Here is a 14,177-nt window from a genome sequence, read left to right as displayed (position 1 = left end):
ATGTTTTAATGTGATTTGATAGCGTCGGTGTTTGAACTACAAGGGTGGCTCATTTTTGCTTGTACTATCTTTTTTTTACTATCTCTACCTAACCGATAACCTCTGCCAATCCTTTGATTTTCTCTTCCTTTCCGCTGCAGTGCTCAGACCTCGTATTTTGTTCAGTAAATAGAGCTAAGCATCTGGGGAGCTACCTCAATAAAGAATAGCACGCTATTTAGCCCCATCTACATGTAACCCTGCGCTGTACCCCTCTAGATTGTTCCCCTAAATGTACCGACGTCAATGCGACTGTCCATTCTAATATATTTGCTACTTTATAGCTACCTGGTAAATACGAAATGGAACCTACTTTAATTGGCTACCCAATATTACGCTTTAAGCTATAGAGGTATAGCCGCTTCGGGTACTACACGTACTTTGGTACGTCACCTCGTAGGTACCCCGCCGAACTGGATAAAGATCTTGCTCATAAGTAGGTGGTTATTATTGCAATCTAAGAAAATACCTACTAGGGTTTAGGTCGTTATCAAAGCATGCTAAAGACGTGGCCCCGGAGTGAATACGAAGCCTTGAACTGAATTGAATGTTAAATTCGTATTTCCAGTTTGATCTGTTGAAAATTAAGTGCTGATATATCTTACATTATGATTATGTCTTCTTAGTGGTAGACTTGCTAGTATCCCTCATAATAATCTATGTATAGGTTCAGTGAAGCAGAAGTATCTGTTAAGCACATATACCGAGGAGAGAGCTTGCAACGTGTACTTGAAGACTTGGTAGTCCCCCCAAAAGCTTTTTTTCTAAGCTAAAACGCCACAAAGTCTAACAAAAGCATGTCTAATTCCCTCATATCGTCATTCCTTACTCGTTATCCCTAACATCAATAACGGTCGACTTGAACTTCCGAGCAGAAATCTTGCGATTGAACAAGATATCACTTTCGCGGTAAGAGCGACCCTTGAGCTCAGGAAGGAAGAAGTAGGCCGACACAAAGCAGACACAAGCAGTACCTCCCCAGACGTAACCACACTTTCCAGCGAGATTCCATCCGCTAGGGTTGAGCATCTGCGAGGCAAGGTAGATCATGGGGATCTCAGCGACATAGTATGCGGCACGACCCACACCGGTACTCAAAGCGCGAAGACGGACGGATGAGGTCTCGGCAATGATGGTGTATGAGATGGGTCCGAGACTGCCGGCAAACACGAAGGAGATGACGATTCCCAGAATGGCTTGCGCGTAGTTGGTCGCGTGGTTCTGGTGAATAGAGGCGCAGACGCCGAGAAGCATAAGAAGTGTGATGTTGGTAGCTGTGCCCCAGAGATAGATGGTTCGGCGACCAAATGAGGAGGCTAGAGGTAAAGAGAGTATGTTGGCAACCAATTGAAGACATGAGTTAATCAGATTAAGTTGGAATGAACGGTCGGGACTCATGCCGGCCTCTAATATGGAGTCAGTCATCGATTGCGGGTTGAAGTTTGGTTAGAGAAAAAAAAAGAAGTTACTCACGCTCGAAGAAGTAGGTTGCCTGGTTGGCAATCAAGTTACCAGCGAAGTTCTGTGACGCGTAGATCAAGCAGGTAATGATTGTTCGTCTTAAATCGGTTCCCTTGAGAAGGTCGAGGAGAGTTGGGGAACCACCCATTTGAGCTTCAATCTGAACAGTTCGCTCGATCACGGCAAGTTTCTGCTGAGCATGCTCGTGAGAGTCACTACCAAGACGTTTGATGGAACGAAGGGCTTCCTCTTTGCGTCCACGGCGAATCAGCCACCAAGGCGACTCGGGGGCGAAGAAGAGGAGGACCAAGAGCGGGGTCTAGAAGAAGTCAGCACCTGTGAATATGAGTTTTCAAAAGGAGAGAACTGACAGGGAAAATCCACTGCAAGGCAAGAGGCACTCGCCAAGCCCACTGATCATCGCGCTTATTGTAGCCGTAGGTTGCGGCGGCGACAATGATTGAACCAATGGACCAACTCATTTGCAGAGTAGCTGTACAGGCACCTCTCAGGGAGAGAGGCACAATCTCACTGGCATAGGCGGGGGAGTTTGCAATAAAGAATCCCCAAGGGACACCTTCTAAGGCTTGGCCGACCACAAGGAGGGTGAGTGAGTTGGCCTAAACGGCGTTAGGGGATGAGTTCAGCAATTGGGGAGGGAGATTGGCTTGCTCACAAAGAAGGAAACAAAAATCGTGGCGTTCATAAGGAGCAAGGCGAAGATGGTAGTCTAAAGAAAGTCAGGAAATGCCTCGAAGAAAAGTTATCGATTAGCGTATTGTGGCTCACCAGCCGGTAGCCGAACCTATTCGTAATAGGTCCCGCTAAGAAAACACCGACGAAAGCACCGCACTGGCCAGCTTGAAACAGGGAGGACTGCCATTTGGTTGGGATAGTTTTACCGTGTCCCTCGACGTCGACACCATAATGATTTTTGAAAGCGGTAAGGGCGACAAAGTTACCATTCAGGAACATATCGAACGACTCCATGACCTAATTGGGAATATATCATACATCAGCTGATATGATCTTGAAATCTTGAGATATGGTGGCATTGGGGGAATCTGGGGATCTGGGGATCTGGGGAAACCCGAAACGCGGGGAAATCAATATAAAAAACTCACGATAGTGAAGCACATGGTAAATGCCCATAAGCAAGCCCAGGGATGGCTCTTAATGGCTTCCCACGTAGTCATATCATGTTCGCGGTTCTCGCCATCGAAGGCATCGTTCATGAGATCCGACTTGACCAAGACCTCGGCTTGCTCAACGGCGGCCTTCTCGCCGTGCAATTCATCGCTTTTGTCGAGATCTGACGACATTTTTGGAAATATTTGTTATTTCCAGGAGAAAAAGTGGATGGAAATCAAAAGCTCAGAGAAAATTGAAAATTAAGGTAAGCTGAGGGTCTTATATTTCTTTGACCATGTGCGCGTCTCTCGAGCTGCACGGGATGTGCGTGATACGTGGATTAATTCCGCCCGCCATCTGAGACCTGGTTAAAAAAGTCAGCGATCGAATAGACAGGCAGGGATGCAACCTCATGCCCGCCGGGGTTTTACCCATTTTCCGAAAACGAGCACCACGGTTACAGGAGGCAATTTACCCGAGCCTAGGAAGGCGCCGAACCTAATATGTTGGAGGCTTAGTTGCGACTAAAAAAGGTTAGCTATCGCCGAGGGCGTTGGGAATTGCCTGGCTAGAGAGTTGGTGGCGTTTGGGTAACCGACTTGGGAGGTAAGGCCGGAGGAAGTTTAAATTGCAGTGAGTCTAGGGATTTGACTGGTCAAAGTATTGGGGGGCCCTATTTCTGATGTCTGGGGAATCCCCATAAAGGTTGGATGCGGGGCCCCAGATGAGAGGGAGAAATAAAGAGAAAGATAAGTTCATGGAGATGATTGGTTAAAGAGAAACATGGGCGGATACGATATGGCAGAATGGAAATGACTTTGTCTCAGCCATTCCGCTTATAGACTAACACATAGACTAATGGGGAAATATCACAGTGTAATCGGTTAAATGACTGCATATGGTTACATCTCACCGCTTAAACATCTCAGTCTATTTCTCACCCGACTATTTTCTTGGGTATTATCCCTTTCACCAGTTGTGGGTCGGTCGGTCAGTTTTGGGTGGCGGTTTAGGTTATGGCGTGTTTTAAGAACAGGTTAGAGATCTGCACCTTGAAAAGCTCGGACACCCTGGAAAAGCCGAGGTCCTACCCCCCCCTTTCATGCCAGACCTGGAAAAACCAGGGATATACAAGCACACCCATGGATGAAAATGGTAGGTACACATGGTCGCGAAAACGCCCTAGACTATGAGTAATAGCAGCTTCTTTCCAAGGTTCATCTCCCGACCAGTTGCACTTATCAACAAAGACTGCGAAGCTCACGCATGTTGCCTAATATGGCATGGTAATCAAGGGAGACCGGGCCAATCACTCAGCGCTATAGTTGAGCTGCCAGATCAGAACTTGAAGCGTGTTAAATAACAGTGTCATGGGATGAAAGAAAATATACGTTGGTTTCTACCTGCAAGGGTTGGGAATTATCTTTGTTACTATTTGCACCATCGGGAACAATGGCTACTGCCTCTGGGGTTTGTTTTGTTATGGATCTGACGTTTAAGCAATTATACACTGTTTCTTTGTTGACTTCATAATAAATAACCATTGAAATACCGGACGAAAGAAATTATCACAAGAGAAAATCAGGTTAAAGCTGATGCTCGAAAATAGTGCTTTATCTCAAATCGACGTATATAAACACTCCGAGTCCTTATCTCGGCCTTTCTTACCACCACACAGCAACGCGCTTCACTGTCGCACGTGCAAAATAAACCAGCAAACTCCTTTGGCCATTCACCTCATCCAAGTCGTCAATTTACATAGCCAACCCGCACATCATGCCGTACGCACCTACTGTATTCAGGAAGAGTGGTCGAGCCATCCTTGAGCCCTATCAATCAGGTCCAGGGGTGCGGTGGATCACGGTCAAGCTTTCCGCTGGAGACCGCCACCTCTGCGATGCAGATTTGATGCACATGTGATTGAACGCCTCCAGGATGAAGAAGTTGTGGTCAACTCAGGAGCTAAAAAGCATGCGAAGGAGCCATTCGAAATGTCATTTCCAGTTGTAGATCCCAGCCCTTGCTGTCAGCAATGGATTGTCCTTGTTGTATAGATTGCCAAGAGCTATAGGGATGGTATTGTAGCTGGGCGCATTTTTGTGGATCATGAGTGCGTTTTTGATCTTGCAACTTCTAACAGTACTTCACTGCCTTGGTGAAGGACGGTACTTCCAGATAGCTCTTTTGCTGATCTTTCTTCTTTTCCTACTTCACATACCCCGGCTTTCAGCATCAAAGACGTTGATTAATTCAAGGTATTGTTAAGAGTATAAAGCAACCTTTTTAGGGATAAATGTTGACAAAGGCCAAGATAACCACGCACATTGGTATGCATATTGAAAGAAGGCTTTATTGTATCTGGCATATTTTACAAGGTTACAGCGAATGCCAAGAGCTAATATATCAAGTGACAAGATTCTCTGTTAGATTCCGTTTGGATTCCGTTTGGATTCAGCTTTGCATGTACTTGTACTAAGGTGGTACGTACTAGGGCTTAAGCCCCACACGTGATCCACTTAGATCAACCGAATTTTACTTTATTTAATTTAATTTTTCCTCCATCACTTATTAAATAATGCAACATTCCAATTTGAGTCGCATTTTTCATTTATCAGACTAACGCAGTTTAAATGGAGACGATGATAGTCCTGGTACTTGTATATTTTACCTGCCTCCCCAAGCTGAGACAGGCTTTAGGTGAGACTGGGACTATGGGAAGTGAATCTTATAATGTGGGTCGTCAGCCACGGAGTTGCGACACAGGACCTGTGGCCCAATGGTTAAGGCGCCGAGCTTATGTAAACATCCCCCTGGGAGTTTTCATGCCAGTTCCTCGGAGATTCGTGGTTCAATCCCGCGCAGGTCCACTTTTTTTTAATCCATAGATGGGGTTGTATGGAGTCGTATGGAGTCGTATGGAGTCGTATGGAGTCGTATGGAGTCGTATGGGGTATGTTTAATAAACTAAAATACAACATGAACGAACCATGGGGAAATTCTACACATTGAAAATAGGTTTCTATTTTGCACATGGAAAATTAAAGACAGGAGCATAAAGTAGCGCCTTTTTATAAGGAGCTCACATAAAATTGGTTGGTTGTGCTTGGTTAAAGAGAGTATTTGAGAAAGGAGAGGTCCAGGTGCCTGAAATATTGAAAGCAATGAAATCTATGGCCGTACAGATTAATTCTATGTAGAGCAAAAAGCTGCATGGTCCACGGGTATATAGCTACTGCTTATGAAGGGAACACCTATTTGGCATTTTGGTGTAACTAGTAGATTGCTACTATCTAGGTGCCCAAGCCCCAAACTCCAGTCATTCCTATCTATCTGGAATAAAACCCCAAAAGAACACACTACTCATACTAGCGTCTTGTATCAGCACCCCAAAGTGTAGTAGAGCCATTGGTATTCGTCGATGCGAGCATAGTGCCATGAGGCGAGAAGGCTATGGATCGGATTAGATCATGGAGTACAATCTCTGAGAGTTTCTTTGCTGTTTCAATGTCCCACAAGCTGATATTGTCACGAGAAAAAGATTGACGGAGAGATACTGCAAGTAGTTTGCTGTTAGGGGAGAAGGCTAAGCTCGTGGGGTTATGTATGCCGGTCTCGATCTTCAACACCACATGTCTCGTAGAAAGTTTCAGTAGATGGAGATGCGCTTTTTTCGCATTGTCTGGATATGCCAAATACTTTCCGTCTATGGATATACTTATCATTTTGCTCAGAACGGGTAGCTTGAAAATACGACCGGTGAGATTCTGCTCAATATCCAACATCTGGTATTTGTTCAAACACGCACACCAGACAAACTTTGAATCATGAGAGAAGCTGGGGTAATTGGGGAAGTCTTTATCTCGAAAACCAAAGTTGCAATTGGCTATGCGGCGTTTTGATCCCCTGGAGACCTCTTGCACAACCACTTTATGATTGATCGCATAGGTGATCATCCTGCTGTCTGGAGAGAACACGCCAGTATGTGGGTAGTCGGAGAGATTGGTATGACCAACTTCTGCGAGGGTGACGGCATCTCACAGCTGCATGTAGGCGAAAGTACCACATGATGCAATCAACTTTCCGTCCGGCGAGAACGCAATATATAGCTTCCCCTTTAGCCCAGGTAGCTGGGAATATGATGAGGTATTCCAGAGCCTGATGGTCTCCGTATTCCTGGACATGGCAAAAACTCTGCTGTCGGCTGAAAATGAAATGTTCCCTGAGAAGCCTCGGTGAATAAACTTATTTATCGGCCGAACCACACCGCCACAATCACTGATCGTCTGACGGTGCACTGCAACAACCAGGCTTTCCGTAGATACAGTACTGGGCTGATTATTGGGTTCTTGATGGGTTTCGCCCAGAGTAAGCAAAGGTTCTGTATTCCACAACCCAAATTCCAACTCAAATTCTTCAGTCATAGGTTCAATTGGCGACTGAGGGACAGGGGTTTTAAGAAGCATAAAAAACATTATCGCACCAACAGCCCATATATCAGGCGCATAAGCAGTTCCCCGCTCCGTGAACTTATAGAGCTCGGGAGCTATATATCCAGGTGTACCCTTTAGAGTAGAAGCTCCCGATGCTTCTTCGACACGCTTACTTAACCTAAAGTCCGAGAGTTTGACCCACCACGTGTTCGGTGGGTGTGACTTGATCAGGATATTCTAGGACATGAATGTCAGAAGAGAAGAGGGACAAGATCTTTCTTCTAGAGGGAGGTAGGGGCGAGTTTACGTTTGGTTTCAAATCTCTATGAACAAACTCATTCCCATGCATCATAGTGAGTCCTTCCAAAATCTGAAAAGCAATCACTTTTGCCTCGGTTTCTGGAAGTGGCGGTCTGTTATTTAAATAGACCAGCAGATCTCCATGTTCAAGATACTCCATAACGATGAAGAGATAGGTAGGGCTTTTGAACCACCCGAAAGATGTGGTAAAACAACGTTCATACTATTTATCTTTAGACCCAATTTTTAAAATGTGTTTCAGAACCCGGGGGAGATACTTTTGGATGCGAAAACCTAGTTATAGCTTCCAACTCACAATGATAGTCGATATCACTATAGGCCGTCGGAAGCTGCTGGACTGCTCGAACCTCCACGCCGGAACGACCCCCTTCGATGCATCTCTCAAGCCATATGTTTCCATATGTACCGCTTCCAATCTCGCGTTGCCGTTGCTAGTGTTCCGCTCGAACTACAAGCCGGCGTCCGGAAGCCAGGTCATATTCATGGTAGGTATGAATGGTATCGCTACAATCAGGCAGAAAGCGCGTTTCAAGCTCAAAATCGCGAACTATATCAGGAATCTAAGTCATTTGGGCTTTTGGCGTTTTCAACTTTACAGAACTTGAGCCTCAAAGCTCAATGAGCCCCTGGCCCCCGCATTCCATATTACGTCAGACGAATTTCAGCCCTACCTAGGTAGAGAGCCATATCACCTCTTTACATATCACATTTGTTCCATTTCGCAGCCGAGAGCTCCAAGCCCTGTTCTATATTCCAATGTTGATTGACGTGTATACGATTCCTGTCCCGGTCCGACCAGGTAGTAGCAAAGCTACACTACAACAACCTTGTTTTTGGCTCACCTGGTCACCGCGCTAACTACCTGGGTAAGTTTATCCTCTATCCTTCACCAATCATTAATCTTAACCCTTTAAATGAGATTATCTCTCTTTTCAATGGTTGTACTAATACTACTATGCCCCCATTGTCAATATCCCCTTCTCACACTTCCCACAATCACGTCCTGGTCTTAGGAGGGCGTTATTACTAGCATGCAAGAAACCACCATGCTGCTAGTTAAAGTCTTTACATTCTATCATTGTCTCCCTCACAGATCAATTTTTTTTACAAGAGCCCTATGCCCTAAGTGTCACCTTAACTGGATTAGCGTGCTCCAGTCCCACTGACTCATCCATCTCATCTGAGGTCCAGGCTAGTGACTTAGGTACCTACATAGATACCTTCTACGTTGGTCCTCCAGGGCTAGATAGACTATTGGAGATTATTTTCTGTTTAGCAGTCGATACTCTGCCTTTCTCATTTTATACACCTGAAATGGCCCTCAAGGCATTACAGGGCGTCATTAAGTGGCTCTATGGACATTCTGAAACTCGAGTTCTCCTTATTGGAGATGCGGCCTCTGGGAAGACTACCTTTCTCTCTCAACTTACTCTTGGTCAGGCAGTCTGCACATTCCCAACCATGGGCTACTATCCCACACCCTTCGAATATAAAAGCCGCACATATATGGTTTGGGATACTGGAAGTACGTCAATTCTCCTTCTTGGACAACTCACCCTTGTTCTAAACACATGCAGTGGGATGCTTTCGGTACCCAAATTGGTTAGCATACCTTTATACCGCAGATACATCTGTCTTGTTCTTTCATGACTGCACCTGGGATGAGGAAGACACTCAACTAAGCCTCGATCTCCTCTCTAGCATTGGCAGAGAAATACTCAGTGTGGGTTATAGAAGTTTATGGGTTATCTTAAACAAGCAAGACTCTCTCTCTGCACGAGGCATTGAGGATCTGCGCTTGATATATGACAAAAAGTTAAAGGAAATGTTTGACGATCCGGTCAACTGCAGAGTCATTGATTATTCCGTGAGTGGCAAGACTGGGGAAGGTGTCAAGGAGGTTATGAGTGATCTACATGAATTCGTCAGTAGCATAGAAAAAGGCCACCATCAACAACGGACACCTAAGCACATTGCCTCACAACAGTTCCAGAAAGAGCAGATATCAGAGGACCATGACCTCAAAGTGCGAATTGAAGAGGAAGGCTCTAGAGATCATATGGATTCTCAGCAATTTTGGCATTCGTTTTTGGGTGCTAATTTGACAGAGTGGGACCACCGCAGTCACCTCAAGTCGGGCTTCATTGTTACCCTGGAGTCAATCAAAGAAGGAAAGAATGTCTTCGATATGGCGGAAACCTTCCTCGGGCATTTGAAGAGACTGAGAACGATGAAACCTGACCTTTTTCGCAATACAGAACATCGGTAAGCAGCCTTGCCAAATCGATGATCTTTTTCAAAAGACATTATGCTGAAGTACATCGAAGAACAATGACAATATTCTGGCTCGTCCAACTTCAGAATGCTATTTTAAAATATAAACTCCACACAGAGAAAGAAGTATTCCCATCCTGGAATGAATTTCAACGAGTCTTGCTCTACACACCATCACTCATGAATACCGGCCTTTGGAAACTATACTACACCAAGGAGCATATGTTCTCTGAAACGGCACGGGAGTCATGGTCACTTCCTGACCTGCAACCCCTGTCTGGGATATCAAGTCCAAATCAGGATTCCCCCTCAGGGCAAGTCAGTAACCCTGACAGGCTCCTTCAATACGCCTTTGCAGTTGTGCAACATACTCTCACTTCAGGCTCTCGCCGCGGCCAAGTTATCAAGGAAGCGCTCGATTCGCTAAGGATGACCACGATACGCCTCAGAACGACAAACTCGTCTGTCCCCCCCTATTCTGAAACACAAGCCTACTTCTGGATTCAAGTGGTTCATGCTGCCATCCAATCAATCAAGGCAACTCCGGGAAGCTCAACAAGCGAAAGGTCAATAGTTGACATTCCTGCATCGCGCATTGGCTCCGCTACTCTCAACGCGCTCTTCGAATTGAACTCATCTACTTGGAGACAGTATTACTCTGAAAAGGTCTGGAATAGCATTGCTGCACGCGTGGAATTCGTCCCACCAGACCTCAAACCGATACCAAATGTCATCACCATCTCATCCCAATCCCAAGAGCAGGCTGCTCTTTTCAAGCAGATGGAACTTTCTCTGCTACAGAGTAGTCCTAGGTTGCCAACAGTCGAGTGCCTTTCTTTCCAGGCAATCTGGGTCATTCGAGATGTGCAGGCACTGGCTGGATCCTCAATGGTGGATTCTCCCAGTATATCGAGCCATTCGCACTTGCTACTATATTTATATAGAAAGCTTATAGTGGGATCAGAAAATGGCCCAGGAAAGACTGCATTGGAACAAGCAGAAAAAATGTCAGGTCCTCGGGTGGATTCGGTCACACACAAGATGTTCTGGATCCAAGTTTTCTTAATTGCTATGGCTCGTGCAGAGGCTTCTAAGAAGCTGGCCGACAAGGAGACATCCCCGGAAAAAGCCACATTTGAAGCATTCATCCGTGGCAATCTCCATCTGGTCCATGAAGATTTGCCAAGCTTATATTACACCCCGGAGATCTGGCAAAGTAAAGAGGCATCCGAGGTTATGATTGCGCCTGACAGGAGGAGGATGGATGGGTTTCTTGAATCAAGGGACAAGGACAAGCTGGGACAATTGGTTTTTATCTAGTATTTCCCAGTGTTCAGATGATTAGCTGTTTCTGTATGGTAAGGTTGGCGTTATGTTTTACTACTTCAATTTATCTTTTGAGGTTTAAAATATAAATTTCTGTTGCAAGGAGTGCATTCCTATATCGCACTAAAGTCAACGTCTTGAGAAAGCAACATAAATACAAATACATGTGGTATGCCAATAATGATTCAATTTTTCTTCTCGTCCTTGCCCTCTGCAACCGCTTCCACCACATTTTCTGTCGCGGTATTCTCACCCCTCAAGAAACTCATCGCACCAGGTCCCGAAAATTGCTTGCGACCTGTTGTGATCCAGGTGATACCGCTAATGAGAGCAACAACGCCAATCGCGGCGCTGGTGTAGTTCATTGATTGATGAGTAACCGGATTTTCGCTAGGGAAGTTGAAGGTGATTGCTGCGAAGAGAAGAAAGAGGAGTCCGATGATGTTAAGCGCAATGGAGACCGGCACAGAGAATGAGTATGGACCGTCAAGTTTGGCTATGTGACCGGTATAGTAGCCAGCTAGGCGACTGAAAAGGGCCATTGCGTATGACAAGTCTGTAGATAATCTATTAGTAAAGGAAGGATCGAATGTGAGCTATCAAACTTACAGAAGCCTTCAGTTGAGATGGCGATGACTGTCTCAAAGCCAGTGGTAGTACCGAATTCGATGGCATCGAGGGCCAGTTGTACAACGAGAGTAAGAAGCACGGCATTGACAGGCACGTGGGTTTTGCTCTCCACCTTGCTGAAGAACTTAGAGAATGGCAAACCATTATCTCTAGCAAATGCGTAGACGGATCGTGAGCCTTCAGCAAGAATGTTGTTTCCTGCGACGATCACAATCACAGCGATCAAACTCGACAGAATACAAGTAGCCACCTTGCTTCCAGTGGAGTCGTAAATGATTTGAATCACAGGCACACCGGTGCTTGTGTTAGCAGTAGTCTCAATATCGCCAATGCAGAAGCAAAGAGTAACGAGGAAAGCGAATCCAGTCACGGCACCAAGAACAACAGCGAGGACGATAGCCTTGGGTGCCTCTTTTGACGCAGACTTCATCTCCTCGGTCATATGTGAAGGGGCATCATAACAACACATTCCAAAGCAAGCTTGGAGAACACCAATAATTGCAGCCATCCCAGTACCAAAGCCAGTTCCGTTTTGGAAATCCTGGAACACGAAAGAAGCGGGCTGCTTATGATCGTTCATGGCAAGAATTGTGGCGGTGACGATGACGAAGGAGGCAACGTTCCAGATGAGAATGGCTTTCGAGATCCGATGCAAGAGGTGTGAGCCCCAGAGGTTGACGGCGGCAGAGAGGAATGCGACAAGGTAGGCAACAAGCACTGTTTGCCATCTCTGAATCTCGAATTCGGGAAAGACGAGGTTTGCCATGCCCAAGACAAAGTTTGACGCAATAGAATTGTTCGTAGCACCCATAGCCAAGAGACCTATTTCCACATTAGTACCTATAGGTAGGCGTTGGGGCACTTAAGAAATAGGCTTACCGATTAGCATGAACCATCCTGTCACGTATGAAAGACCTCGAGCGATTTTCGGTGGAGCGAGTGCTGCAACCCAGGAATATTGACCACCTGCTACCGGATACATCGAACACATTTCTGCCATAGGGATTGCGACGGCTAGAGTCAACAGACTAACGCCGAGAAAACTGAAGACCATAACCGGAGGACCGCCGGAAGATACTCCGACGATGAACACACCACTCAGTGCCGTCCATCTAAGGGTGCGTTTAGTGTAAACTCATGTTAGGTCACGAGCGATGAACTCACGATGTCACAATACTGAAACTAAAGCCAATCATCCCTATCAAGCCGAAAGAGCGTTTGAGCTCTACGCTGGTTAGCCTCGCAACACAAAGCATCTATCCTCTTTAGACATACCCTGCTCATATCCCAAATTCTCCAGACGAACATCTTCACTCGGTGTGCCTTGAAACACTTTTTGATTCTCGTCTTCAACTGACATTATTGCGAGTGACAGAAACAATAAGCTGAAATGAAACCCAGCAAGGGGGATCAACACAACTTATCAACGAGGAATACCCAGTAACACCCAGCAACACCCAGATCACACCCCATACCTTTTGTCATAACCCCAGAGTAACTCAACTGACAATGTGATAAGATAGATATTCTGGATTTCCTAATTGAGAAGGTCTGCGCGATAACTGTGGGTCCCGGCTGCCAACCGGCTTCTTTGCGGGGAGAGACGCGCCTAGGGACTTGATAAGCCTTGGAGGCATTGGGCAATTGGAAGAGAAATTATCGTTTATCATGTGGCGTTGCTTAGTTCTTTTCAGCTGTACTTTGTATGTTGTAGATTTATAAGGCTTCTTATCTTCCACTTTCTCTTCTATAGGCTGTCTCCATTATCGGCCCCATCCAGACCCATTCTTCTTAGCGATCTCCTGCCCTTTTGGAAACATATATCAAAATAAAATGTATCATAGGTCCAAGATATAACTATTTTCTAGAGTTTCGTATTACTTTTAAACTTAAGGCACCTTTGCCAAAAGACCCCATGGCTCCTAATATGTATCATTAAAAGCCACCGGAAGGGTCCGAGAACGAAGATTATGCTCGTAGGATCACAGAATGAATTCAATACCCCTATGACCATCCCTCCGAGGCTAAGTCTATGTCAAAGTCTCTTGCACAAAGTATAAGGATGCTTTTTTACCGCCTTGGTATACACACCTAAAAAGACATGACAAAAGACATGACAAGGCCGCAGAAGTGACCGACTATTCTTGTTTTTACTAATGACGAATCCCCAAGAATATACTGAATATACTAATTGCACAAAGATGAAATAGTTATCTGTAAAAATGGATCGTCGGCCGAAACCCCCTTGTGAGATTTGATTGGCCCTAAGGTTCAATCTAAACCCGCATCTCACTTAACTAGGGCATCGAAAATGGAAAGGTTCGGGAGCTAGGCAAGTTCTCTGGGGCTGGTCAATAGTTGCAGATGTATGAGAGTTTTGCGAACGGGCAAAAGGGTCGAGTTTGGACAATGTGTAGTTTTATAAAATCGAGAGACGTGAGCAAATGACATTAGGCCAAACATGTTTAGTTATCTCAATGCTCATAAATCCTGGCGGTGGTGTCACATTGGCGGAACAGTTCCGCACGTTATCAATCAAAAGACTTTAACGCCTGGACACCTACA

General features: G+C 45.5%; 6 protein-coding genes across 6 annotated transcripts; 3 read left to right on the top strand and 3 right to left on the bottom strand.

Moving 5' to 3' along the window:
* Window positions 1–864: 864 nt before the first annotated feature.
* N7487_001344 (uncharacterized protein) lies at window positions 865–2,822 on the bottom strand (the record flags this gene model as incomplete). The annotated part of the gene is made up of 6 exons (XM_056869092.1): window positions 865–1,445; window positions 1,513–1,819; window positions 1,872–2,120; window positions 2,177–2,230; window positions 2,290–2,493; window positions 2,625–2,822. 6 exons carry the CDS (start codon window positions 2,820–2,822, stop codon window positions 865–867), a joined length of 1,593 nt encoding a protein of 530 aa, XP_056733876.1.
* A 3,174-nt stretch (window positions 2,823–5,996) lies between these two features.
* Window positions 5,997–7,521, bottom strand: N7487_001343 (protein kinase family protein; the record flags this gene model as incomplete). The annotated part of the gene is made up of 3 exons (XM_056869091.1): window positions 5,997–6,664; window positions 6,692–7,298; window positions 7,369–7,521. 3 exons carry the CDS (start codon window positions 7,519–7,521, stop codon window positions 5,997–5,999), a joined length of 1,428 nt encoding a protein of 475 aa, XP_056733875.1.
* A 157-nt stretch (window positions 7,522–7,678) lies between these two features.
* Window positions 7,679–8,004, top strand: N7487_001342 (uncharacterized protein; the record flags this gene model as incomplete). The annotated part of the gene is made up of 2 exons (XM_056869090.1): window positions 7,679–7,867; window positions 7,981–8,004. 2 exons carry the CDS (start codon window positions 7,679–7,681, stop codon window positions 8,002–8,004), a joined length of 213 nt encoding a protein of 70 aa, XP_056733874.1.
* A 692-nt stretch (window positions 8,005–8,696) lies between these two features.
* N7487_001341 (Small GTPase superfamily ARF/SAR type) lies at window positions 8,697–9,651 on the top strand (the record flags this gene model as incomplete). Its single annotated transcript, XM_056869089.1, has 2 exons — window positions 8,697–8,907; window positions 9,008–9,651. 2 exons carry the CDS (start codon window positions 8,697–8,699, stop codon window positions 9,649–9,651), a joined length of 855 nt encoding a protein of 284 aa, XP_056733873.1.
* Window positions 9,652–9,836: 185 nt separating this feature from the next.
* On the top strand, window positions 9,837–10,976 carry N7487_001340 (Small GTPase superfamily ARF/SAR type; the record flags this gene model as incomplete). Its single annotated transcript, XM_056869088.1, has 2 exons — window positions 9,837–10,560; window positions 10,612–10,976. 2 exons carry the CDS (start codon window positions 9,837–9,839, stop codon window positions 10,974–10,976), a joined length of 1,089 nt encoding a protein of 362 aa, XP_056733872.1.
* Window positions 10,977–11,167: 191 nt separating this feature from the next.
* N7487_001339 (putative GABA permease) lies at window positions 11,168–12,972 on the bottom strand (the record flags this gene model as incomplete). The annotated part of the gene is made up of 5 exons (XM_056869087.1): window positions 11,168–11,538; window positions 11,592–12,434; window positions 12,492–12,724; window positions 12,777–12,837; window positions 12,888–12,972. The coding sequence occupies 5 exons, from the start codon at window positions 12,970–12,972 to the stop codon at window positions 11,168–11,170; spliced, it is 1,593 nt and encodes a 530-aa protein (XP_056733871.1).
* Window positions 12,973–14,177: the final 1,205 nt, after the last annotated feature.

Source organism: Penicillium crustosum, assembly GCF_028827405.1.
Source record: "Penicillium crustosum strain IBT 35664 chromosome Unknown utg000001l_segment0_segment0, whole genome shotgun sequence".
NCBI classification, from domain to species: Eukaryota; Fungi; Ascomycota; class Eurotiomycetes; order Eurotiales; family Aspergillaceae; genus Penicillium; species Penicillium crustosum.
The sequence above is the reverse complement of the archived record's forward strand: the minus strand, read 5'-3'. Positions and strand labels throughout refer to the sequence as shown.